The sequence below is a fragment of the Pseudorca crassidens genome, chromosome 2 (genome assembly GCF_039906515.1).
Source record: "Pseudorca crassidens isolate mPseCra1 chromosome 2, mPseCra1.hap1, whole genome shotgun sequence".
NCBI classification, from domain to species: Eukaryota; Metazoa; Chordata; class Mammalia; order Artiodactyla; family Delphinidae; genus Pseudorca; species Pseudorca crassidens.
This window is the reverse complement of record NC_090297.1, coordinates 26,745,226-26,772,915: the sequence shown is the minus strand read 5'-3', so window position 1 is coordinate 26,772,915 and position 27,690 is coordinate 26,745,226. Positions and strand designations below refer to the sequence as shown.

Below are 27,690 nucleotides of genomic sequence, written 5' to 3'. Positions count from 1 at the left end.
TCCAGAATCAATTCAAGTATCTCTACCTCTTCCTTGATAGTTAATTATTTCCTGCTCTTTACCCCTGCAGAAATGTGTGTGTGTGTGTATAGATATAGATATAGACATAGATATTTTTAATAGTTACTTATTTAGTGTCTGTCACCCCCACTTTCCCTTTATTCAAGATTTTGTGGGAACCCCAAAGAGGGAAGGCCAATTCTGTCTTGAACAGTGAGGAAAGCATTCAGAGGAGAAGATGTTTGATTTGGGTTCTTGAAGAATGAATAGGAGTTTGTCAGCTAGACAAAGGATGATAGACATCTCACACAATTCTAGAACCAGCTCCCAGCTGACAAGTTCTTTACCTATTTCTAGCATAACCCTTATCTCACTACAAAGTGTGCTGCATAAGGATATGTGTATCTCCCCAATCAGACAGTAGGTCCTTGAAGGTAGAAAATGTGCCTTGTTTTCCTTGCAGTGTTCAGCAGAGTGCCTGACATATACTGGGCATCGTAAAGACATTTTTTGTCCCAGAGTATGAAGGGCTGAAAGTACCAAACCCGTAATTACCTTTCTCCTTGTGTGAGTGCACATGGACAAAGATCGTATTCTTGTCTCTTATCACTGGTTTCAAGTATGGGCCCAGAGATGCTGAAAATACATACTCTATAAATTGTCTGCTGATTTGAACCAAATTGAAGAAGTCGCTCACTTGGTAGACATTAAGAGGATCTTATGCAACATTTGGACTTCATTTGAGTATAAAAATTTCACCAATATGAGCTTTGATTCCCTTTTAGACAACATGCCATGGTTTCAGAATGATGCCTTCGAAATAAATCCTGTTTGAGTAATGTTTCTCTTGGACTCATAAAATCTTTATGGCAATCTTTTCTCATCTGATAGACTATGAAAAGGAAGAGAGAGCCAGAACCACTGAGTGGGGAATGCAGTATTTTCTCATATGTGGGTCGCACACTTATTGGAAATAGTTTTTAAATGCAAATACAATACCAACAGCCATTAGCTAAAAAATCCCAGCTCTGTCCAAAGTGCTGAATCTGTGGGTACTCTCTGATTAAGAGTAAGTGGCATGGAAATTATGCATCCATTCAGATAGAAGGTTTGAATGTATTAAAAATCCAGTAATAGCCATACTAAGGATAAGAACACAAATACTGGCAGAAATAAAACACAAATGAACAGCTTAGTGTCCCCAGTTGCAAAAAAAAAAAAAAAAAGACAGAGAAAAAATAAATTGATGAAGCTGAGCTCTCAACCCAGTTATGCGAAGGAGCACTGCGTTGGGAGCCATGCATTAATTCAACACAGATTTTTCAAGTGCCTACTGTATATTAGGCACTGTACTAAGACACTGAATGAGATAAATCATAATCTTTGGTCTCCACGAGGTCACAATTGGTGCTTGCTCAACCACTACCCCACTGTTGACCTTGGGCAATTTACTTAACCTTTCAAGGCACAAAGCTCTCATTTAAAAATTTGGGAAAATAGGATCTCACAAGATTACTGTGCAAATTAACTAACATAATGTTTGCAAAGCGCTTTGCCCAGGGCTACAAAGCACAACAATACCTGCCCCCTCCCCCCCCACCCCCCACCCCTCCGCTCATGGGACAAAGCATATCAAAGCTCTCAGTGAATGTTACATGTTAGTATTATGTGTTACATTATGCTATGTTCTTTCTATCCATTATTTCATGTATGCTCTCATTTACTCTGTACCGGTAATGTGGGATAGGTTTTAACAACCACTTTACACAGGTGAGGAAAATGAGGCTCAGAAGAATGGAGTTGGAAGAATTAGTCACCCAAGTTCATACCTTTGGTCAGTAATGTGGACAGAATTCAGGGCCAACTCTTTTCACTCTAAAGCCAATGCTTATAACTATGGTGATGCTGATTAGAGCAGGACTTGAAAACAGACCAACTGTCCATATTAACAACCAGGGAAAAAGGCAGATTCTACCCTCATGTGGGCCTGCATATTTTTGAAAAGGAAAATTCTGAGAGAGTGGGTAGCCACGTGGCCTAGGTGCTTGTGTGAATTTTAGGTCAGGGACACTTGTGGGCTGATGGAGAAGGGAAGGATAAATCCTAGCACTCAGGAGAATGGGGCCAAACCCCAGAAATGCCAGAAGGTTTCACCAGCCTCCTAGCCCATGAGGAAGCAGGAGTGGGGACCAGAGACTACAGCAGGCCAGTTAGGCGGACAGGCCACAAGTCAGTGGTATGGTTAACTACAGAGTCTGCAGGGGCTCTGGGGGCTGAACCCCACAGAACCCATGGCATCTTGGATTGGGGTGGGGAGTATGCGGGAGGAGAACAGACTATTTCCAGAATCCACTTGACTCGAGGACAAGGGCCTCATGATGAATTTTCTGCTAGAGACTCACTGGCACTGGGACAGGGCAGGTTGAAACAGAATATGTGGCTAAGCAAAGGCGGGCATCACAGAAGCCACTGTCTCACATACTCTATTTGAACCTCCGGCTGAGATAAATCTGTGGTTTGCTGCTCTGTGTCCCATGGAGCAGGGTGGCGGGGCGGGGGCGGGGCCGGGGGGTGGGACTTCTGAATTAGCGACAACACATTGCTTACCTTGGTGGTAACTATGCGCTTTTTTTTCTTTTTTCTTTTTTTTTTAGGCCAAGTACTTAAGATTCAGTCCTACAGACTCCACATAAATATATATTCTCTTTGCTTTTCTCCCTGTGGGAGGGCAGCATAGGGCTACAAAGCACAACAATACCCGCCCCCCTTTTCCCGCAAAACTGCCCAATAAACAGCGAATGCTATTTGAACTCCCTTGATTGAAATGGAAAGGTCACATCTCAGTAGTGTCTTTGGGGCTTGTTTTTCCCATTTGTGACAACGCTGGGCTGTCCTGGGGCTCCCTAAGGTGCCCTTCCAGCCCTGACCTTCCGTGAGTGTCTTTTAAACACAGAGAGTCTGGCCAGTCCTCAGGCAGGTACACGGATCAATGAGGGCTCTGCATTGCATTGTGCTCCCAGGGCCTCCGTGCCTGCTGCGTTCCACCCCTGCTGCCGCTGTCAGATCAATGTGGGGACCAGATGGCTGTGCTGTGTCATAACAATGGCTTCTTTGCAGGGACTCTTCTCAGTCCTTTTCCTTCAAGCTGTGGAGTCCAAGGGCAGCCGTGCCTCACACCCCAGCACTCTGGGGAGGCCCATGTTGGCTTCTGATAAAGGTCAGCAGGGGTCTCTGGAATGGGCAATGGGCGGCTCCCACTCACCTGTGGTACCGGCTGCTCCCATCTCATGTACCAACGGGACCTGGCCTCGTCTTCCACTGAAGCTGAAGGGAAGGCATGGAGTGTCAGAAAACAATGCAGGAGTTTCAGGTTGTTTCCAATGCCTCACCTTCATGCGGTAATGGCCTCATGGGGATGGCTCCTGGATGGAATCCAAAGGGTTTACTGACTAAATACATGGGACAGAAAGTGCTGGAGAGCAGCTCTCTCAGGTGTCATAGTCTACTCCCCTTCGCTCTGATTGTTAAGCAGTACACACAGTCCCCGATGGTCACTCCCATCCCTGAGTCTGCCTGACCTTCTAGCTTTAGGGACCAACTGACTGACTCCCAGTTTCCACATCTGTTGCCTTGAATTAGCAAGAGAGAGGATCTGGTTGGCCCAGCTCATTAGTCGAGTGTCAACTTCTTATCCAATCAGCTGATACCAAGGAGGGGGGTGCTCAACTGGAACAGACATAGCTGTGGGAAGGAGCCCACCCCTTCCGCGGCGAGCTGAGGAGGGGGCAGCACGGCAGTCCTGAGCAGAGGGCTTGGGCTGGGCACGCAGTCCAAGGCATATCTTCTACGTGGGTTTCACCGTTCCAGCTTCTCCTCGGTCTCCCTCAGGAGGTAACGGAGAAAACTACTTTTCTCATCTACCTCCTCGAGCAAAACAAAATCAGACCGACTAAGGGCCTGGCACTCTGCGAAGAGAACTTGAGAGCAATTTCACGGGGCCCTCACCACTACAATGTTGTCTGTCTGGCTTTCACAGTCTACAAAGGGAAGCTCTGTAAATACCAGAGATTACTGTGATTACTGTGAATCCTCTAAGCAGCTAAATTCCCCCAATTCGCACAGTTGTAATGCCTCGGGATTTAGAGATATAATTAAGAACAGATGAGCCTCAAGAAGGTTGATGACAGTGATGTGGGATTGCATGAAACAGCAGAGGGAATGTTGATGGGAGTTCGAGGACTTCATCTCCCTCAAGTGGTGGTGGAACGCGGCCTGGAGGGGGTTGCAGGCAGGAAGGACCTTGATTACTGGCGTCCCTGGGCCCAGGAGTCCTTGCCTCCCAGTCTTCCAGAACTGGGGACACAAACTACAAACCTGCTCAACCGCTTAGGACTAACCAGAGCTGGTTCAGCCTTGGACTGTGGCACTGAGGCCACTCTGAACAGCCGCCTGCTGCTGTGGGATGGGAGGGGCCCGACTAGCCACTTCTGACCCCTTTCCTCTCGGGCAGCCTTCTGCCCTCACATCAGCCGTGGTGCAGGAGGGCTTTGGCTGCAGCACTGAGTCTTTCCCTCCGACCCCGCCCTGGGCCCCTTTTAGTTTTTACTCATTTCTCAGTGTTTTTCTCTCTGGTTTTACTACTTACTGAAAGGTACAGGAATACCAATAAGGCAATACTATGTTTTATTTGATCTATCTACTGCAGTGAGCTGAATCTATAGTATTTGTCATGCCGAGAGTGTTTTGACCTTCCAAAAGGAAACAAGTGCTCTCCGAACCAGAGCCAAGCGAGCAGCTTAGACCCTTCCATGAGCAAAAGTCTGGGACCAGGGGAGTTCCAGAGTACACAATCACCATCAAAATGGACTAGACTCGTTGAAGTTGAAGTCCTTGCAGCAAGGGAAGGGAAGGGGCTGTGATCCAACAGCTACCATGAGGGAGTAGAGTGAGGGTGCTGGAGCCAGCATGCCTGAGTTCTGCTCCTTGATAGCTGTGTGACCTCAGAGAAGTTGCTTAACCTCTCTGTACCTCCATCTTCTCTCCTGCAAACCAGGGACTCTAATAGAACCTGCCTCACGGGGCGGCTGTGTTAGATGAGTCCGTACATGTGAGATACTCAGAACAGTGGCTGGCACACAGGAAGTGCTCGGAGGGGACTCTTCTGTCCCCCAGTGTTGCATAGGTGCCTTACACTGTGTCTCTTCCATTTTTTTTTCCTCACAATAACTGTGGGAAGCAGACTTTTATATTCCCATCATGCGTAAGAAGAAATTGGATCTAAGATGTTCAGAAAATGGCCCAGGGCCGGGTAGCTAGTAAGTGGCAGGGACAGATTTCGAAAGTGAAGATATCCAGCTCTCTATTTCACCATCGTAGCCAGTCCCCTTCATGGTCAGCCTGGCTTCCCGTAGTCATACCCCTTCCCCTCCTGTCCCCTGAGTCCCTCCGCACCCACTACAGTTTCAGTGATGCTGGAATCACAGCACCACTTCTTAGCTTTGGCAACTCTCTGAGCCTCAATTTCTTTTTTCCGTAAACTGGCACAATAACAGGGCCTGTTGGGAAAGGGAACAGCAGCCCCTGAGGACCAGAGACTGGCCTGGTGCTGGGAGCTGGCCTGTACCCCACACCTAGACTTTGGCATGTGAGCGCTACACGACCGTGGTGGATTAAGACAAAAACAAGACTACTTCGTAACCACATCTGAACTCAGACACAAACAAGGACATTACGGAAAAACTAAAGTGACCGACCATCCCCCTCCCTCTTGGCTAACATGAGTGACAGCTGCTCCTTTACCAATTCCAACTTTAGTCTTGCTTCATTCCTCCCACCTTCGAGATAAAATTTATTAAGTACCCAATGGTAGAAGTATATTGACTTCCTGACAGCATCCAATCCAGAGCAAAGCTCCACTTCTTTGAACCTCCCCCAAATCACCTAACGCAAACCTAATTCCTACAGTAAGTTCTTTCCAACCTCCTGTTACTGAGATGCCCCACAGTTCCCAGGGCTGTGTGTTCTCCCTCTCTCGGCAAAGAGCCAAAAATCCCCTTTGTTCAACTACAGGTGGATTCCCGGTGGTCTTTGGCTGTGGTCTGTGGTTGGAGGTGGCAGGGGCAGGGGGAATTGACACTGCCTTCTGCTGATGCCCGGCGAGCATTAAATCAGGTCCTGGAACACAGTAAGTGCCCAATACATGCTGGTTATTAGCATTATATGTATTACCAAAAATATCTTCCTCCTTCGGACGGAGCTGGTGTGCACAGGTACCTCTCACCAACCAGCACCTTCTTCTCTGAAATCCATGCAGACACCCCCTTACGTTTGCCCTGGGCACGGCAGCACACCCTTTTGCATTTTCTCACAGACCTTTACTCCACACTGCAGACCCCAAGCCCGTAAAAAACCTTTATCACCCGTGACATGCGGGTGGAGGACATCCTCTCAGGGTGTTTAGACAGCATTGGGGGGGATGGCAGGAGGGCCAGGTCGGCAGTGGAGTGACCATCAGGTGTTGGCAGGCCCCCTTCTGCTTCCTGGCAGAGCAGACGCTGTGCAAATGGACGCTCCCTCACCCACTCGCCAGAGCCGCGTGGGCCAGAGGAGCCGGGCTGGATTCTTCAGCGCAAATGTACTCGCAGCTGCATCCACCAGGGGCAGCCCCAGGGACCGCAGAGCTCTTTCATGCCCACTGCTGCTAATTGCAGATAATGCATTAAAAATACAGAGCCGCATCTGTTCATTTCAACATGAGTATCGAGGAATTTACATGGTTTGTAATGACAGGGTGTGAGGGCGGGGAAACGCTTATCCTGCCTGCGGGCCAGAGGCACAGCTGTGAGCAGAGAGCTGGAGGTGTGATTTCTGGTGCCCAACAAATTCTCTGGGTGACAGCCAAGCCCTGCCTCGGAGGCGCCAAGGGAAAGATCCAGGTATTTCTCCGGAAATGCCAAACACAGAGTGTGTGTCTGGGCCTCCTGGCCCAACTCTGCCTGTGTAGAGTTCCCGAGAGAGAGGAGGGAACTGACACTGCCAAGCCCGGGACGGGAGGAGCCTCTCCAGGTTCCATTGCTCATTTTCCAGCACCAAGCGCCTCGCCTAGAGTCTCAGTTCCTCATCTGCAAAATGGGGGTGTTTAAAGTTTCTGCCTCATTCAGTTTATGAGTAAATAAGATCGGTACATGTAAATTGCCTCAAACACTACCAGGCATGGCATAGGTACGTAAATAACAGTTTTCTATTATTATTTTACTGCATGTCAAGCATTGTGTTAGATTTTAAGGGTACCAGGATGAATAAGGCAAGGCACCTGCCCTCCTCCACTAGTCAAGACAAACACTAGTTAAGATGTGATATGAATGAGATGGTGATGTGATATGGGAGCGCAGAAGAGGGTGGGAGGGTCCAAGAGGGCTTCCTGGAGGAAGGGACACTTGACCTGAGTCTTGTCTGAAGGCGGAAGTTTACCAGACCTAAAAGGTAGGATGAGTTCACCCTGGAGTAGCATGTGCAAAGGCCCTGAGGAGAGTATAGTGTTTCTGGGAGAAATACTGTAGGGCAGGACCTTAGGGTGGGTGTATTAAGTATCTATTCCTGTTTAACAAATCATCCCAAAACTTATGGTTTGAAGCAACGTTTATCACCTTGTCTGCATGTTAGGAACCTGGGTGTGGCTTAGCTGGGTTCTTCTCCAGGCTTAGTTTCTCACAGGGCCGCCATCAAGGAGTATTCCAGGGCTGTGATCATCTCAAAGCTCAGCTGGGGAAAAGGATTTGCTCGAAGCTTATTCCCAGGGTGCTTTGAAGGATTTTGAGTTCCTCAGTGCTGTTGACCAGAGGCTACCTCCGTTCCTTTCCATAGGGTAGCTTTCAACATGGCTTCTGGCTTCGTCAGGGTGACTCCGAGAGAGAGGAAGACAGGAGCCACAGTCTTCTATAAGCTAATCTCAGAAGCGGCAGCCCGTCACTTTTGCTGTATTCCCTGTGTTGGAAGTCACTAGGTCCAGCCCACACACCAGGGGAGGGGGCTGTACAAGGGTGTGAATGCCAGGAGACAAAGACCGTTTAGTCACTTCTGAAGCTGCCTACCGCCAGCTGCCCTCCAGCCCCCAATGATTCATGTCCTTGCCACATGCGACACACAGTTACCCCTTCCCAAGGCCCCCAAAAGCCTCATCCCGTGAAAGCATCAGCACAAAGTCCAGAATCTCACCATCTAAATCAAGTTCAAGTGTGGTTGAAGCTCTTGGGTGTAGTTCCTTGAGTACAGGTCCTAGAGTGCTGTAACTCTGGATCAGTAGCTCTGCCAAACTAGACGGACAAGTTCTCTGTCCCCACTCACCTGACATACAGTGGTGGGATAGGTACAGGGTAATGGCTCTAGACATTCTTACTCAAAATGGGGGACAATGTGGGGCAGAAAAAAGTCCCTGGTCCATAACAGTTCTGAAATCCATCCAGGAATATATTGGAAGTTTCTTGATTAGTTTTAAAATCTGGGAATATTTAACTGCACCTTCTGAGTTTTTGGTTTCTCCCTCTGAGTCTTCCTTTTTTTTTTTTTTTTTTCATGAAAGGAAGTGCATGTTTGAAGCTGACTTTTCTTCAGCCTGCTTCCTGCTGAGAATTTTGGGAGGCCAGTGACCTTTTTTTGTTTTGTACTGTCTCTGTCCTTTTTAGTCCAAGCTGACAGTGTTTCTTCTGATAATAGTTTTCTCCAAAACTTTGTGGGTCTTCTGTAAATTTCATCGAGAGCCGCTCTCTTACACAAAAGCCACAACCACAGATTTCTTTGAACTAAACTTCTCTACCTTGGGCTTCCGCTAAGAAGGTCAAGGGACGATGCTCATATGCTTCCCAGAGGCCCTATTGTTTGATCTTGGGGATCTGTAAGGCCCACCCTAATCTCTCTAAAGGGCCTTTATGTGGCTGAATAATACTACAGTCCTTTGAGCTTTCCTAGGTCTTAGCCAAAGGCTGCACAGTCACACCCTCAGCTTTATCTCCAGACCACCTTTTCTCAACACTGCTCAAAGCCATCTCTTAATTTTAGCATCCTTTGCTGTCTTGGGAGGCTGAGAACTTTCCAAACTATGAAGTCTGGCTCCTTTTCAACCACCTTTCCCTCAATTTATCTCTCTTCTCACATAAGCAGCAAGAAGAAACCAGCCAGTACCTTCAACCCTTTGCTTGGACACCTCCTTAGCTAGATCACAAAGTTGATTCGGTGCGTGTCCTGCCTTCCATATCCCTGCAGACGACATTGTCGCTAAACTTTCTTCCACTGCATAACAAGGACCCCTTTTTTCCAGTTTCCAGTAACATGTTCTCACTTCCTTTTGAACCTTCACCAGCAACATCCTCAAGGTCCAGGTTTCTCTAACAAGGTCTTCAGAATACTCCCAGCCTCTACCCACCGCCTGGTTCCAAAGACATCTCACTTTTTTAGATATTTTTCATGGCACTATCCCCCTCTTGATACCAAAATCTGTATTCATTATCTATTTCAGTTTGTAACAAATTATCCCAAACCTCAGTGCCATGAAACCACATCTATCACCTTAGCTGCTACGGGTCAGGAATCAGGTACGGCTTAGCCGGGCCTGTCATAAAGTTGCAATAAAAGTGTCTGCTTCCAAGCTTACTCACGGTTGCTGGCAGGATTCAGGTCCTTGCCAGCTGTTTGAGGGCCTCAGTTCCTTGCTGGGCATTGACCAGAAGGCACCCTCAATTCCTTGCCATGTGGGCCTCTCTACAGTGTGGCTTTCAACATGTCGGTTTGCTCTGAGCAAAAGCGAGAAAGAGAGAGAGCCAGAGAGAGTTTTTCGTAGCCTAGTCCCTTCCGAAGCAGAGATATCCTGTCACTTCGGCCCTATTCTGTGCATTAGAAGGAAGTCATTAGGTCCAGCCCACACTCAAAGGGAGGAATCACACAAGGGTGTGAATCCCAGAAGGCCTGGTTCACTGGGAGCCATTTCAGAAGCTGAGTGTGGGCGACAGTGCAACTCGTGAGGCAGCAGTGGCCTGATTATCCTGTGTCAGACTCCCGTAGTGAGGGGCAACCACTGAAATGTTTCACTGCTGACGGGGAGGAGTCTTCACATATGGCTCAGCCAGCTGGAGCAGAGAAAGGACTGGAAAGGGAGCAACAAGTAGGGGGAGCTGTTGCAAGGCAACTGTTACAAGGGGGTGGCCACAGGGGGATGCTCAGGGCCTCACTGCTGATCCACCCAGAGGTCAAGGCCGGTCTGCAGGGTCACATGACCCCCTTTTGGCCTTTGGCCAGGCTCTTTCTCCTGCTTGAACTGCCTTTGTGTGTGTTGTTCTCTCCTCCTTTGAAGCATCCCTTAGAGACCAGGGCAGGCACCCCCATCTGCTGGACACTTCTGACACATCAGACTTCATTTACAAGGATGTCCCAGACATTTCGTTTATCCTCCCGCACACCTGGAGGGCAGGTATTGTTTGTGGGCGTGTGATTAGAGGTGCATGACGAGACACAAAGGTGCCAGGGCTTTGTGACTTCACCCTGGTGACCTCACCCTGGCCAGGGGCCTGGTCCTCAGTCTTATAGGCCCAGAAACTGGACCTTTTTGTCCCCAAACATGCTTTAGTGGAGGCTGAAATCAACTCTAAGATCCCAGTGATGCTGTGTGGCCCAGATGCTAATCGATTGTTTGCAACTGGAATCGACTCCTCCGTTGTGATTTGAGGGAAGTCCCCCAAATCAATAAACGAACAGACAAATAAATACTCCTTTGTCAAGTTCAGAATCAGTTGGCAGATGAAAGAGAAAGACAGATGAGGATGAACCTTTCACCTTTATTGCTGATGAACTGGTTGGAGAGCAGACCTGGGCCCACTTTGCAGCTGGGATTGGCTGGGGGAGGAGGGAAGAGCAGGCCAGCGCTTCCACTCTCTCAACCTACTAGGCAGATCAGTGATGCCTCCTCTTCAGAGTAAATGCCAGGGCTGCGCGAGGAGAAAGAACTCCTCTGTCGTCCTGGGACCAGCAGCATCAGTACCACCTGGGAACTTTTAGAAATGCAAATTATTATCCTAATGCAAATTAGGCCCAACTCCCAGAAGAATTGAATCAAACTCCAGGGGTGGGGCCCAGCATTCTGTATCTTAATAAGGTCTGAGGTGATTCTAATGCGGCCTCAAAGTTGAGAACCACTGTGGGAGCTGCTCCACATGGAAATCTGAGGGCTGGGAAGCAGTGCGCTCCTGGAATATTTTGCCACCCGTGTCTGTCCTTCCCCCCATCTCTGGGAAAACAAATCACAGGGAGAGACGTTTCACCGCTTCCACATTTGATTTTTAGCTTACAGCTGCTCCCAGGAGGACCAGGTGGAGGTTCCTGGTTATCTCCCCTCCAAAAGGGAAGAAGGTCATGGATTTGGTATTCGCTAGCCTTGCCTCTTTCTCTTGCAGACCTGGGAGGCGCTAGCATCCCCTTATTGGCCTTGGTAGTCTTTGAAGACGCTAGAATGACCATTAACCAGAAGTGGAAATGGAAGCACATGGATCCCCCGCAGAAAAGCCTCTTTGGCCCCCATAGCCCTTAGGTTTCAAAATAAACTCCTTGCCAAGGCCTGTCCTCTCCAACTGCACCTCAGCCACTCACTCACCTTTGCTTGGACACCTCCTTAGCTAGTCATTCTAGCCTCCCTCTGTCTAATATGCCAAGCTCACTCCTGCCTCAGGATCTTTGCACTTGCTGTCCTTCTACTTGAACAACTCTTCCCTAAGGCCTTGGCGGGCCTGGCTCCTTCTCGTCCTTTAAATCAAAACCCAAATGTCATCTTCTCTGACCACCCATTTAAAGCGCCCTCAACCCCACTTGTCATTGTTTATCTCATTAGCCCGGTTTATTTTCTTCAGAGCACTTGACACTATCAAAAAATGACCTGGTGTGTTTATTTGTTGACTTGTTTATTTATAAGAGATCAGGGGCCTCGCTGCCTCCCTGGTAGTAGAACAGTTTCTGGTACGTTGCAGGCTTAAGATTGACATGAATATTTGCTGAATAAATGAACACAGGAAAAGGCTCCGGGAGAGAAGGGTCAGAGTGGAATGATTCAGGCATTAAGACAGCCATGGGCCCAAAGACTCAGCCTCCTTCTTCCCCAGGGCAGGGGCCCCTGAGCCCAGCTGAGTGGGTCTGCGTGGAATGCTGGTACTGCACCAGGTTTTCTGCCTGCTTTTCCTCTCGCCCATTATCTTAGACCCAGGCTCCCCCTACTTCTCCTCCCCTCCTTCCCCTTTCACTGTCATTACATTACAGTCATCAGAAGCCAGCAGATTCACAGCCTCCTGTTGGCTTTTTCATAAAGGACTGTTAATAGAGTTAGTTTTCAGCGGGGGCGCTGCAAACTGTTGTCAAAACTCTGACTTAGCCACCCACATCCACGTAATTAATCACAGAGGAAACCAGAAAAGAGTGGCATGAGGGCTGGGGTCCAGCTGTGTGGGGGCCCTCTTCCCAGAGGGGACTGTCATGTAACACACAGCCGCTGCCCACCAAAAGCCAGGCTGGAAACAAGACAGCCTCCCCGGAACCACTGCAGAGTACAAGTCAGGATCTAATTAGCACTGGGGGGTGTCCGCCACCTTCCAGAGGTTGGTAGCAAAGGAAAAGAAATTAAACAGGTGGGGTAGAGGCTGGAGGGAGAAAGAAAGTTAAAGATGGTTTATTTTAAGATGACAAGGAAGCTGGCATTTATTGAGTACTGTATTAGTTATCTATTGCTGTGTAGCCCATTACCACAAACTTGTTGGCTTAAAACAACACATGTTCATTATCTCCTCATTTCTCTGGGCCCGAATCCGGTAACAGCTTAGCTGGGTCCACCACTTGAGGTCTCACAAGGCTGCAATCAGGGTGTCAACCAGGGCTGAGTTCTCATGTGGAGGCTCAGCTGGGGAAGGATACGCTTCCCCGCTCACGTGGTTGCTGCAGCACTTAGTTTCTTGTGTCTGTAGGACTGAGAGCTTTGGTTTTTTCCTGGCTGTTGGTCCGAGGCACCTTCAACTCCTAGAGGTTCCCCACAGTTCCTTGCCACGTGGGCTTTCCCAGCTTGGGCACTTACTTCATCAAGCCAGCAGGAAGAATCTCTATAGAGCAAATCCACCAGCAAGATAGAGTTTTATATACCATGGTGTAATCACAGAGGAAATCACGTCCCATCTCCCCTGCCCTATTCTGTTGGTTAAAGGCAAGTCACAGGGGAACTTCCCTGGCGGTCCAGTGGTTAAGACTCCATGCTTCCACTACAGGGGGCGCAGGTTTGACCCCTGGTCGGGGAACTAAGATCCTGCATGCCATGTGGCGCGGCCAAAAAAGGAAAAAAACAAGGGAAGTCACAGATTCTGCCCACATTTAATGGGAGGGGGGTCGTACCAGGGTGTGAACACCAGGAGGGGGAAATCATAGGACAGCCACCCTAGAGGGTCAACCACAGTACCTTTTATGTGCTAAGGACCGTGCCAAATTCTTTTGCGTGTGTTACATCATTTAATCACTAAAACAGCCTGAGGGGCAGGCATCATCCCCTTTGCACAGATGAGAAACCTGAGACAGAGGAACGAGAGCTTACTTGCCCAAGGTCCTGCCAGTGATCAGAACCACTTGTGTCAGGACAGCAAGCTTACAGGCTGGAGGGTCAGCATCTTTACAGGAGGAGCAAGGGCCCGAGGTTGGTGGGGAAGAGGATAGTGAGAGGGTTCTGGCTATGAGGCGTGAGACCAGGAGGGAAGATGGCTGTGGATGACACGTTGAGAAGGAAGAAAACCGACAGTGCTTCGTTTGATGATCTCTGTATTCTCCATGAAGCAGGAAATGAGGGTGTCTCCTGAGAGATTGGAGGTTGGGCTGGAGGGGAAGCAGAGACAAGTTGGAACAGCACCTGTGGGGAATGGGAGAGGGGGAACAGGAATCCGGCCAACATAAGTACAAGGTTGCCGAGGAGCGTGAAGCTGCTTCCTCCATGGAGACTTCAGCAGTTGCCTTGGTAGGTGGTACTCGCTCCCACCCCCAGCTCTTTGTGCAGTCTACACTCTCCTCGGGCCTTGTAGGGCTGTGGTTCGTGCCCGTGTCCATCCCTCTCGTCAGGGCAGGAACCTAACAGTAGACCACATTGGGCCTCCTGGTACCCAGCACAGGGTCTGGCGCGTGGGAGCCCTTCGTAAATGGCCTTGGTTCCAGACCCTGAATTTCTAAATCACTCCACTCTATTACCTCTCACCCGCTAAAGGCTGACCAAGTTCTAAAAGGCTATTCAAAACTACATATTTTTATTTTTGTTCCAAAAGTAAAATTTGAAACCACAGCAGGCTACAGAGATGCAGATCCCTCAGGGAATAGGGGTTTAGAGCTGGAATTGAGGAAGTCTTCTGCATGCAGAACCTGGTGACCAAAAAATTTTGCATTTGGGCCCAGTCTCTTCGATATCAGAAGTCAAGGGCCATTTCAGAATATTCCATATCAATCTAGATTGGTGTGAAACGTTGCCCACAGTGTATTATTGCCTGAAAAATACAGTCATAGTAGATGGAACAATCCCATTTGTATCAAATGACAAGTTTTGACTCATTTTAAGTGACAGAAAACTGAACTCAAACTATCTTAGACAAAATCCAAAACGTGTGGGCTTATCTTCAATGAAAAGTCCAGGATGCCAAAGGGACTAACATTTTGGCCTGAGAATGAGGCAGATGGCTGCCAACAGCCCCCAGGGCCTCATCCTCCCCTAGGATTCCTCACACAAGTCCTGAGGTCTACTCTGATTGGACCAACTTGGGTCACATGACCGTCACTGAGCCAATCACTGTAGCCAGGGGGATTCCATCTGATCCAGCCTTGGTCAGGATGGAGTCAGTGTGTTGTGAGCAGGAGAAGAGGAATGGATGCCGCGGTGGTCATACAGGCAGCAAATATCCACTCTGTGTTGTGCTTACGTCCACAGAAAAATGACCGGGGAGATGCTCACCAAAATGTCAAGAAAAGGGTTCTCTCCAAGTTACAGTACTTGGGGCAGAGTCAGATGCCTCTTTTTGTAAAATCAGCCCCATGCTTCATCCTAGGGACTAGACTAGGGACCACCACTGGAGTCTCATCCTGACCCACTAATAGTATCTAAGCCTTGCTGGAGGACCAGTTCTGGAATCCCTGGAGACACTGAGTCCCCTAAGGCCCACCTCAACTCGTTTCCCAGCCTCTGCTGGGGCCTGAATTGGGAGCCTGACCTGGACTCCAGGCCTTTTGCCCTCCTGGCGAGGAGGGTGGCAGGGCTGGCGTTTGCTCACTTCACTCTGAGTAGGGTCCTCCACCCTGGAGAACCACTTGGGACCAGGATGCTCCCACCCCCAGGACTCCTAGCTTCTTTACACCTGGAGAGCCCCACCCCACCCTGCCTGCCCAAGCCGAGCCCGGTAAGTACGGACCACACACTCTTCAGACTCTTGTCCCAAAGCCAGCCCCTCCTGGGATCAGTTTCCAAACCCTGATCTCAGCTCCACCATGCCACTCACTTGTTGCCCAAAGCGGCAGCAATGGCCCCCCTAATGCTACACAAGAGACCAGGGACAGGCAGTACCGGAGAATGGCATTTTATTTCTAATTGGATCCATCAGTTGCGTCTGACAGTTTCTTTGAACCGTCTGCGCCGGTTCTTAGCCGACCTTTGGAGGCTCTTCTTCCTGGCCTTACGGTAGATGCCCAGTTCCTCTCGGTACTTTGCTCTCAGGAAAGCTGCCCTTTGTTCATAGGGCTGCTTGTCATAGGCTGTCATTGCTGACCACATCTTCCCCGAGGCCTTTGCCACCTGCACTACTGACCAGTTTGGATTCTCCCACTTGAGCTGGGCGTAGTGGTCTTGGCAGAAGAGTAGGAAGGACGATGGAGGTCGTCTGGGTGCGCCGGGGTCCCGCTTTCTCTTCTTCTTCCTGCCAGGGTAATTCATCATCTCCTCCTGGTATCGGGCTTTGTCGAGCTTAGCCAGGGCTTCATATTTGGCCTTTTCGTGCTTTGAGATAGACCTCCATTTCTCCGAACACTTTCTAGAGAACTCTTTAAAGCCAAGGTGGGTGTTTGGCTTCTGCTCCATGAACTTGTTTCTGTAATCCAGCAAAAAGTGGATGTAAGAAGAGACATTTGCCTTGGGCCTTAGCTGGACTTCTCTTCCCATGTTCGTAAGGTCATTTTATTTTCTGGATCTAGTAACTCAGACGGCAGAGACTTTGTCTGCCACACTCCAGGAGCAATTAGAAGGTGCTCTGCTGGTGGTGAATGTTTCTCTCTGTAAGAGCTGCAGGCAGGGGTCCCCTTTTCAGTGGTGGTGGCATTGTTGGGTCAGAGGGGATTGTGACATCACTCACAAGCTGGCCACTCCAGGCCAGTGCTGGTGACATTTGCATACAGGTGCTCTTACTGGTTGGCTACTTGGCGATCACATTTTGCTTCTCGTGAAAGATAATGGTTCATGCAGAGAAGGCTCTGGAGCGGTACCCGCCCCCCCCCCGGAATGTTTCTCCTTGGTTTCCTGGAGGCAGTGGGCTTTGCTCAGTTGGGGAGCTTTCCATCCCTCGGTTGTAGTAACAAACCACGGGGTCTGCCTTCCCCGCCATACGATTGTCAAGATGCCGCCTCATCCCTTCCAAAGACAGGTTGGAAATAATGAACACGAGGAGGTGGATGGCTCCAGAGCTGTCATGATGAAATGTGAAGTCTTTCTGTTTGCCTTGAACAGTGGCAGCTCATCCTGTACAAAGAGTTTAGTAGTAACTCTAAAAATAATCAGGTGTGGCAGCTGTGACTCGGTTCCTGTCAGGACAGAGTCGTCTAATTTAAAACCCAAGCACTTGGCCTATATGTCTGAACTCTTCATTTCTCTGAGGAAATTGGGGGTGGGGCGGAGGTTAGGGAAGACAGGAGGAGAACCTTAAGATTTTACTAATTACGCCTGAGTCCATGAAAATGAGGCAGAATCCTTGGCCTGTCAGGAGGCCCCCCTGCCTTTATCCCGGGGGTCCCCGTTTCTTGGGGCTAGAGCACAGAGCCCTAGCAGCTTCACTCAAACGAGTCGGCCTCTGGCTTTTTGAGAGAAAAGTTGCAAATATTCCGTCAGTCTTCCAGCTGGAGGGAAAAGAAAAGAAAAGTGTCATTTATGGACTTTTGGACATTGCGAAGTCCTTGCTTACCTGGTCGTGGAGTTGATACCACTCAGTGCTTGATGACAGAGCCAGGTTTACAGGACTGGAACACTGAGTCTCATTAACATAAAATTAACCTGTTTCAGGTAAAACAGCCACTAACAGGTTGGATCTGGATTTGAACCGATTTGCCGGACCGGAGCCTCTGCTTCATGCCACCTGCACAGAACAGCTGCCTGGGGGGCCTAGGGTCCGGGTGCGTGGCCTCAGCAGCTGAGCTGAGTCTGACACTGAAACTTGCCTGAGGCTAGACCACATTTTGAATTTTGGCCAAGGCCATTTCCAAGGCTCCACAACCGATTTCACCTTCCATCTTACATAAAAGAAAGATGGATATTGACTAGAGTCTCCAAGCCTGAATTCTAGTCCCAGCTCGCCACGAGGCGGCTGGGCTACCCAAGCCAGTCCCTTCCTTCCTGTAAGCCTATGATGTTTCATCTATGAAATCAGTGATGTGGAATCAGTGTTCCACGGGCCAGGAAAGACCCTCGCGGTGACATGCTGTAGTTCTGTGGCCGGACTGGGGAGCCCGTGAGATACCAGATGCCAGGTCAGGGTGTCCGGGCCAGCGGTGGGGGCAGAGAGGTCTGGCCAGTGGGAACAGTTTAATCTGGGGACACTTCTCAGCCTAGGGAGCTTTTTGCCGCTAGGGTTCTTTGTCCCACGGTGGCCAGAGGTTGGCTCGTCTGTCTGTTGGACTTGAGCTGGGCTAACAAGATGAATGAGACACAGCTCCTTCCTGGGCTAGAAGGCTGGGTTGTGAGGAGGAACTTGCGTAACATCCAGACGTGATAATCAGCTTTAGCTCAGACTCACAAAACGCCCAGCAGCTTCTCTGTGCCTCTGTTCACAACCTTCTGCCCCCTCTTAGGACGATAAGGTCCAGGAACATTAACTCCATGAGAGCCACCCGGAGCCTAGCAGATCTAGGAAGGGAAGACAGTTAAGGTGAAACCTATGACAGTCCTTTGGTGTTGGGGCCACATTCCCGACTTGGCGGGGTGAAGCGGGGCACCCCTTTGTCTAGTGGAGCTGCGGGAGAAGTGAATACACCAGACTTTCTAAATCGATGCTGTGTGCGCCGGCATCTGAGGTTTGCTCCTTTCCATCCTTCCCCAGCATGCTCCCTGTCCTGGGAAGCTGGCCCATATGGACCACATCAGTGGCTCCTATGCCCTCTGGCTTCCACTTCAGTTTGACCAGTGGGGACCCCAACAGGACATCAGGGAGGGAGGGAGGGAGGTGAGGTCAAGGCAGTTACTCTCTGGCTCCCTCCCCGCGGGATTGCCTGGAACTGGCTCCCCAGCCCCAGGGAGGCTGAAAGCCCCATCTCCTCTTAAGGCATCCTCTGGAAATGACTCTCCTTCCAGGTTCCCTCTCCTTGTCGCCCCTGCTGAGGGTGGTAAGAGCTCCACCTTTACTAGCCTCTGAGGATTCAGCTCTCCCTTGTGGCTTTCCAACACCTTGCCCATCCCTCTGTAAATAGCCTCTTTGTTAAACACTCCTCCAATTATTCTAATTCGAGTGGCCATCTGTTTCCTGCTGGGACCCCGACCAGTGTGCTGTGTTTCTAACCTTCCAGCGTGAACAGCGGAGGTTTCACAGCGGAGGTGGATAAATAAAGCAAGTGTGGGCATCCATCCAAAGCAGAAGGGTATCGAGCTTCTGGAGGCCTGAGCGCTGGGCAGTCACACGGCCCAGAGGGGCCTGCAGGGGCCGGTGTGCCTGCCGGGCGGTGGCAGGACAAGGCCACGTGGCTTAGGAAGAAGTGTCTAATGTCCTTTGTACCATGAGATGACCTGCAGGCAGGGGTGCTGCTCTGGAGGTCCAGGTAGTAAATAGTGCAGGCTTCGTGGGCCGTGCATTTTCTGTTGCAAGTTCTCGGCTCTGCCATCATAGCTCAAAAGACAACACGTAAACGAACGAGTGGCTGTGCACCAGTGAAACTTCACAAACACAAGCGTTGGGTTGGGGCTCGTAAGCCTGCCCACCCCGGTCTAGAGATGTGAGTTCAGTATTTGCAGACTTTTGGATTGCAGTCTACAAGAAGAAACGAATTTTACACCGTAACCCGTTTATGCACATGCACACTTCATAATAATAATTGATACAGTGCCTAACGTGTGCCTCTGTTCTAAGCACTTCACCCACATCAGCCCATCTAATCCTCGTGACAGCCCTGTGTGTGGGGTGCGAGTCAGGGCATGCTACTTTTATCCCCATTGTAAAGATGAGGTCTCTGAGCACATAAAGTTTGCAGAAACAGAAGTTTTACGAAACTATACCTACTATGTGTGTGACGTCCTCTTTTCTTCTCCATTCTATGCTGTCATAGTCTCCTCTATTTTATTTTTTTCTTTAAAATGCACCCCACGGTCTGAGCTTATGACCTGCAAATGGGTCACAATCCATGGGTGGATTTGGAAAACACTGTTTAGGCGGGTTGGGATGGACCCCCCCACACACACCTTGGAGGTGGTGAGAGCCTCTTTCTCGGCAGCGGTAACACCAACTCCTTATAGTGGAGGAAGGGGGCAGATACCACTGTAACCAAGGGATCAAAGCAAAGACTATCAGTAATAGGCCCCGCTGATATCACACACCCCCTTCGATGATGCGATAATAAGAGCATCTCACCCAGTGGTATTCTTCCCCCAAATCCATAACCCTGGTCTAATCGTGAGAAAATATTAGACCAACCCGAATTAAAGGTCAGTCTACAAAATACTCGACCAGTACAAAAGCCGCAAGGTCTTGAGAAAACAAGGAAAGCCTGAGAAGCCGACAGACTGGAGGAGACTGTAGACATGGTGCCCCCATGCAAGAGAAATGCTGGACTGGATCCTGGAGCAAAAAGGGGCCCTAGTGGGAAACCTGGGGAGATGCGATAAAGTCTTCCATCGAGCCAATATTAATGTACCGGTGCGGTTTCTTAGTTTTGCTACATGGATCATGGTTATGTAAGATGCTAATATTAAGGGAAGCTAGGGGAGGGGTATACAGGAAATTTCTATACTGTCTTTGCAATTCCATGCTCATTTCAAAATAAGTTTTTTTAATCTCCCCAGCTGATGGGAGTGTGCACCCAGGGTTGAGGTACCCCACTTCTAATCCTTCTCCAGGAATCCTAGGGCAAATTTTATCCTCAATTGTAGCAGCATATGCTCCTGGCATATCATCTGTCACAGTGTTTCTCAAGTTTGGGGGCAAGCATCAAATTTGGGGAAATTTTTTAAATCCCAGGCCATAACAGCAACAACATGAGGAGAAGAAGTACGTGGCAGGGGCACGTGATACACGCCGTGATGCTCTCTCCATCCCCCTGCTGCCCTTTCTCCTTTAGGGTGGGAATCAGTGCTGCACTTGACCTCGGAGCAAAGCATCTGTGGCACGTAGAAGAATGGCTCCACGAAGATGTCCACATCCTAGGCCCCAAAGCCCATGAATATGTTACCTTACGTGGCAAAAGGAACTTCGCAGATATGATTATGTTAAAGATTTGGGGTTGGGAAGATTATCCTGGACTGTCTGAGTGGGGCTGATGTAATCACATGGGTCAATATCAGAGAAAGGCAGGAGTTTCAGAGTTAGAGATGGAGATATGATGACAGATGCAGAGGGTCAGAGTCAGAGAGAGATTTGAAGATGCTACACGGTTGGCTTTGAAGATACAGAAAGAGACCACAGGCCGAGAAAGGAAGGTAACCACTAGAAGCCAGGAAAGGCAAGCCAACGGATTCACCCCTAGAGCCTCCGGAGAGAGTACAGCCCCACAGACACCTTGACCTTGGCGCAGTGACACCCATTTGGGACTTCTGGCCTCCAGAACTGTCAGATAATTAATCTGTGTTGTTTTAAGCCACTACATTTGCAGTCATTTGTGAAAGCAGCAATAAGAAAGGAACACGGTATCCAACTGGTGGTCTGTAACTATTCCTGTGCAGTTCTTAACCCCTGCTTGTGTTAACAGCGATGAGGAATGTATGCCGCCGCTTAATGGATTACTGGAGGGGGTCGGGAGCACGACCTAGTCGATTTTACCCACTTCACTCTCTCGCTGACTCATTAAGTCACTGATTCGCTCACTGGCTTACCAGTTAATTCACTCTTTTATACTTTCAGTTCATTCACTCGCTCACTCATCACTCATGTGCACACGTGTGCTCCCGCACACACACACATTTCAACCAGTAGCTGAGTTGCTGGAGCATTGCGGCTGCTGCTTTAATGGCCATCGGTAAGCCGTGTTGGAGGGATGGATACGTCTCAGGATTGGTGGTGGTAGGAGGCATCTGAAATTTCCTGGAAGCCAGACCGGTGGGGAAGACATGGTCATGAGCAGGGTTAGGCTCTTTGGCATGGACCTCATGCCAAGAAATGTTAGTCAGATGTGACCATGGTAGTTTAATACAAATGATGTTAATGCTTTAGGTAGATCACCTCCAGAAGCCTAGAGAGAGAGAGATTAATATGTCCAGGGCAGATGAGAAACGCTGGATTGGATCCTGGAACAAAAACTAGGGAACATTAGCAGAAAAACTGGGGAAATGTGAATAAAGTCTTCCATTGAGCTAATGGTACAGTACCAATGTTGATTTCTTAGTTTTGATACATGGACCATGGTCATGTTAGATGCTAATATTAGGGGAAGCTGGGGGAGGGGTATACAGGAAATTTCTGTACTGTCTTTGCAACTCTGTTCTCATTTCACAGCAATGAGTGGCAGAGCCAGGCCTCAAACTCAGGTTGGTTTGACTCCAAAGTCTATGTGTTTAACCTCTACTGAGCGTCTAGGAACTCCCTTGGGGCCAAGGAGAAGGGGAAGCTGGCAAGGAACAAGGCCAAATACTGCAGGAGGAGAGCAGGTGGAAAGAGAGAAGGTGTCTGAATCTCAACACTTACCGGGTTCTGGGGAGACTTTTCCCATCTGGGTTGATCCTGATTCCAGATGCATCTGGTGAAGTTATCCCCAGGTCATAAGATGCCCCGAGTTCAGCATGTAGACTGACCCGGATGGCGCACTGAACCCCTCGGCAGGTACACACGGAGCCTGGGTCCACTCTCATGGGCAGAGGCTAGCCAAAGCCAAGTACGGGGTCAGCACCTAGCCCAGTGGGCTAGTGAACAGGTGGACAGGAAATGGGACAGATGATCAGGTGTAAGAATGGGGTCAGCATGCGGGGGACCAGGCATACGTCTTTACCTTTGGCAGGTTTACCTTTGGCAGAGGGGGAGAGGATGAGAGCTAGAGCAAGACCACCTCTGAGAAGATAACCCCCACAGCCAGCTGTGGGTACCCCTCACGGGCCTTGACAAAGCCCCTCCCTGACACCACAGACTAGGAAGAGTGGCCCCTGATCTTTCTGTCCAAACCCCTGCCTCTTTCAACCACAGTGGACATCTTTTATCTGCCTGGCACCCCTCCCTTCTTTCGAGCCCATTCCTTCTTTGGGAGAACTGTCCCCAAAACCAGTCATGGAGCTCTAGTGGGGCCCATGCCCTCGGCCCTAGGTGTGGACACAACCCCAGCTAGACTAATCAGAGGCTCCCAGCGAGCTTTTCCTAATTGAACCCAAGGGAAGAGATCTTCGTTTTCTCTCTGGGGGTGAAGCTGGGAGAGTGAATCAGGGAGCTGCTAAGTATGGCCACAGTCCCAGCCTCTAGCGGCACCATCTGCAGTAGCGAGGATGAAGCCAGAGACAGAGCACAGCACAGACGGACCCAGAGACGGGCCTGCGGCATCTGAGTCCCTGGGTCTAGTCATCCCTGGGGCAGCTACATCGTGACTGTGGCAGCAGGTAATTTCTTCTCTACTCCACGCCGATTTAATCAGGTTTTCCGCCACTTGAAACCACGAATATAAGACGTTAGCTTAGATGTGCTGGGGGTGAGTGATATAAGACAGGAACTCTCCCCTCCCCCATTTCCAAGTCTTCCTTCCTGTCTGTCTCCTCTCCCCTCTGCTTGTGTTGGCTCCACCGTGCTAACGGCGGGGTCTCTGGTGTGTTGTTCAGGTAGCGTACGGACAGCACTGGCACGTGGCGGGCCCTCCACAACAGCGAATGCTTCTTGAGCACTTGCTATGTGCCAAGCCCTGTGCTCAGAGCTTGTAAACCCACTATCCCGCGTAAACCTCCTAGAGTTCTATGAGGTGCGTGCTGTCGTTATCCATATTAAATACGTGGGGAGACCGAGGTGCAAAGCAGGCCAGTTACCTGCCCAAAGTTAGACAGCTGGGAAGTGTAGAGCTGAGACTCGAACCTAGGCAGGTGCCTTCCAGGGCCCATGTGCTTAATCTCTGCCCCAAACTGCTTTGGATTCAGTAAATGTTAGATCCTTTGCCCACGAGTTTCCCTTGCTGCACGGAGCTCTGACGTGACCAGGAATGATGGCTGCTGTGTCTTAAAGCCTCGGCAGGAGTTTATGAGCATCCCTGCAGTGCCTTGAATCATCATAGTCACACTGTGAGATGCATCCTGGGGCAAGAGAGGCTCAGAGAGGGAAAGCAGCCTCCCCAGGTCACAGAGCCCATGGGTGTGGAGGCAGGATGGGAATCCGGCTCCATCTGACTGTACGATAGCTTCCTCACTGACCTTAGCAACCCCGATCCCTGAGACGGTTTAACCCATCCATTCTCCAGCCGCCTGGGAGGTTCACTTCCTCAGCCAGGGCTTCAGAGCTGCTGCACCGTCAGGCGGGGCCGGCTAGCTGCCTCCTGGAGGGGGAGGGGGAACGTTGAGGATGCTCAAACTCAGAATGGCAGTGGAGTGGCAGGCAAAGGCTGGCGTGGGAGGCTCCTCGATAAGCCATCTGCAAACATTTCCTCTGGATAAGAAGTATTATCCAGATTTAATCCCCAGAGGCCTCTGCAAGGCGTACATTGCCACCCTCCCTGGAATGGGGGCAGGTCCCTTCTCCGATTCCTGTTACAGTGACAGGCGGAAACTGGGCAAGGCTGAGTAAGGACGAGCCCGTGGAGGCCAGGCTGGGGCTGCCTGAGGGCGGGAAGGAAGGTGGCTGCCCAGTGTACTGGCTGTGCTGGTGCCACAGGGTGCCCTGCCTTTCACCCCTGCACTGTGCTCTCACCAGGGTGGATGAAGGCATCCTTATTTCCCCAGGGAAACGAGGCCACACTAGTCTGGGGTCTCCTTAATCCCTGTGTTCTCTGGAGGCTAGGGTTCAAGGCACTGATAAGATCCCATCTCCTCTCTTCTCAGACCTAAGCAAGGGAGTAAAATAGTTCACATTTGTGAGATACCTAATGTGTCAGACACAGTCCTGGATGCGTTATATGCAAGAGCACAGAATCCCATTGCACAGATGAAGAAACCGAGGCTCAGAGAATTCGTAGTACATGCCCACATTTCACAACTAGATAACAGTCAAGCCCAGATTCAAATACAGGCCTGTCTGATTTTAGAGACCTGGCCTTTAACCCTGACCTTCTTAAACCTATTGCCTCTGTAGGAGAACAAGACAGGTGATGAACCAGGCAGGTGGTGTCTCCACCTAGACAGAGACCTGAGCCAGTAAGGGAAGAGGGTCCAGGTGGCGTGTGGGCACGCCTTGGCCACGAGACTCCTGAGGCCAGCACCCTGTTCCCGGGTGAAGCCTGGTGGGGGTAGGCTTGGACATCTTCAGGCATGGGGACCATCAGGTCTGCAGGCTGGATCTCAGGTCTAATCTATGGCAACAGAGACTCGGGCTGGGGGCAGGGAACGGCCAGCTGAGGGCCCAGCAGCTGGTCAGGACCCAGACTGCTCTTAGATTCTGTCCCAGTCAGACTGGAGCGGGACCTGGGGGAGGACGGATCTTATAAGAGTGATGGGGTGGGGGGCAGGAACAGAGGTGGGAGAGATGATGCTGGGACACCCTCTTCCCAAATCTCCTGTGGGAGAGCTAGGCCTGTGAGGCCTTCTGTCAGTCACTGTGCGTGCACGGTCCCGTTAGCTGATTGGCCCAGCTTGGGTCACATGGCCGCCCCACTCCATTCAGCTGTGGCCTAGTGTCACGAGGCTGCCCCTTCCCAGAGCTGTGTGTCGAGGGAGGGAGACTGATCTTCAGAGGCTTCTAGCACTCAGAAAAGAGAAGAACTGCCTGATAGTTAGACCTGGAGACAGAAGAGGAGAGAGTTGGGCATCCCCTGAAAGGCTGTGGGGAAACCACCACCAGCCCCCTGCCCAGAGCTTGGCCCCCAGCGCCAGTGCCCATCTCCAGACCCAACCCCATTCCCTTTAGCATCATGGGCACGGTCTCTCCACAGAGGCAGGACACCCCTCACCCAGCAGCCCTGCCCGGTGAGAAGCTGAGCTGGGAGTGGAAGGAACCAACGCGCCCCAAGCCACTCCCCAGACCTTCCCACTGTGTTTCCCCCAACTCACAGCCCCAAGACATCATGGTAACACTCTCATCCCGACAGCAAACACAGCCAGGAGCTCCGTCCCCCAGCCGTCCCGGGCTCAGACACACACCCTCCAGGGAGCAGTGCGTCTGGAGGACAAGCATGTACCTGATGTAGTTTGTGTGGGTTCCCTGGAGCTCTCAATTAGCCGAGCAGGGAAGAACGATGATAATTTGTCGAGTTTATTGAGTTGCTTCTGGGACAGAGGGAACATTTGCCCACGTTGATTATCAGACTCCACCGTTGCTGCACTGAGGCCACGTCACCATGAGAAGAGTTTCCCCAGAAGGTGCCAGCAGCCGCCCAGAACATGGGGAACAGAGTGAGGGCTGAGGGCCCAAGGGGCTGGGGCCGCACGTCTTCACGGGAGGCCGGGATGGAGCCCCGTGTGGCCTCCGAGCCCCTCCCCGCTGTCCCCCAGGCTTCCCTGCTCACCTGCCTTTTCCTCTGCTCTCCCCACGTATGCCCTCTGCTTCCTCCCGCAGGACCTCATTCATCCGTTCATTTATTTCAGTGTTCCTTCTTCCCGTGAGCAGTATTTCTCGAGCCTTTCCCATGTGTCAGACACTCACAAGGTACTGAGGGAAGAACCAAACAAGAAAGGAACAGCTCCGGTCTTCAGGGAGCTCGCGGTTTGGTGGGGAAGCACATCGCTGCGCGATGCGTGATGAGACAAGCACTGGGATGGACCAAGTGTAAGGACTCTTTGCAAGAGAAAAGGAGGTACCAGGGAGAAGCCCACCTGGCTTCCGGGATCCAGTGGCTGTGAGACGACACAGGATGGATGAAAAGGAAGTCGCTAGAAGAAGGGTGGGGTGGGTCAAAGTGGACAGGGAGAGTTTGGCTGGGAGGTGAGTTCTTGATCTTCAGAAACATTCAGAACACACCTTGACTGACCATGTGTCCATAATGCTGGAGCTGGGATTCGTGCAGAGCCAGGCAGCAGACCTGGAAAGCCTCTGAAATTCTCAAGTATGATGTTAAGACTGGCTGTTTCCCACTCTTCCGATCTCAAAGGGGATAGCATTAGAAAAGATGTCCCACTGTTGAAAGCAAGACACTGTCATTTGCATGTTTGCTCATTCATTCATTCATTCATTCACAAAGCATGTGTCATAAAAGTGCTTTAACCGTCTCCCCCCACGCAGCTCCCTGGAGTAGCTGGCGCTCCCAGGCCTGATGGATCCTCCTGCCCGAGGCCCTGTAGCACTCAGCGCTGGCTGCCTGCGGGCTGTCTCCTTCCCCCACCCCCGATGCCTGTGCACTCCGTCCTCCCACCAGCTGAGCCTTGCACTTTCTGAGAATCAGATGGGTTCATTGCCAGCTCTCTCAATACCAGTCATACTTGGTATTATAATTATGTGACTTATTAAACATCACATAAACTGATGAAATATGAGTGTGAAAGGAAGTATAGCTGCATGTCTGGAAACTAAATTGAATGCTTTGACATGGTTCCATGAAGGAGATGCTCTGAAAAGAATTGCTTCCTAAATATTAGGTGTGAGTGAGTGAGAGAATGGCATGCCACTGAGCTGTTGCCCTCTGGGCGGGGGCCAGGTCTGTCTTGCCCACTGCTGCATCCCCAGTGCCTAGCACAATGCTTGGCACATCGCAGGTGCTCCATAATCATCTGTTGACTGGAGGAGCTGTGGCAGAATTGGAAATGGTGAGCGACGCATTATCGGTGGAATTTATGCAAGATAGACAATGCAGAGAAGAAACCCACGGTCAAAGGAAAGACCTTGCTCCTGAGTTACATGGACTGGCCAAAAAAAAAACCATGTCCCTCCAGGTGTTTTTACATTATAATGAAGTGTTTAAGCTATGAATGTATTCTTTTATCATTCCCCACTTAGAAATTGTTTTTTACCAACCGACTGCATCATGGGAAAGGCTTCTACGTTTGGCGTCTGTAAAGGGGAAGGTAAAGATTTTCAGCTTTGCAGGTTATAGTTACTGTCACAACTACTCAGCTCCGCCTTTGTAACCTGAAAGCAGACAATATGTAAATGAATGAGCACGGTGGTGACCCAGTGAAACTTTACTGACAAAAGAGACAGCACACTGTGG

The 27,690-nt window shown here is 50.3% G+C and overlaps 2 protein-coding genes across 4 annotated transcripts in view; one reads left to right on the top strand and one right to left on the bottom strand.

Annotated features, from left to right (window-relative positions):
• Window positions 1-27,690, top strand: part of CSMD2 (CUB and Sushi multiple domains 2) — a 668,701-nt gene that overhangs the window by 280,906 nt on the left and 360,105 nt on the right. The window lies entirely within an intron of this gene.
• On the bottom strand, window positions 15,635-16,192 carry HMGB4 (high mobility group box 4). Its single transcript, XM_067711909.1, has one exon. The coding sequence runs from the start codon at window positions 16,190-16,192 to the stop codon at window positions 15,635-15,637; it is 558 nt and encodes a 185-aa protein (XP_067568010.1).

Coding starts and splice junctions, on each gene's coding strand:
- HMGB4 (XM_067711909.1), bottom strand. CDS start 16,192: ATGGGAAGAGAAGTCCAGCTAAGGCCCAAGGCAAATGTCTCTTCTTAC.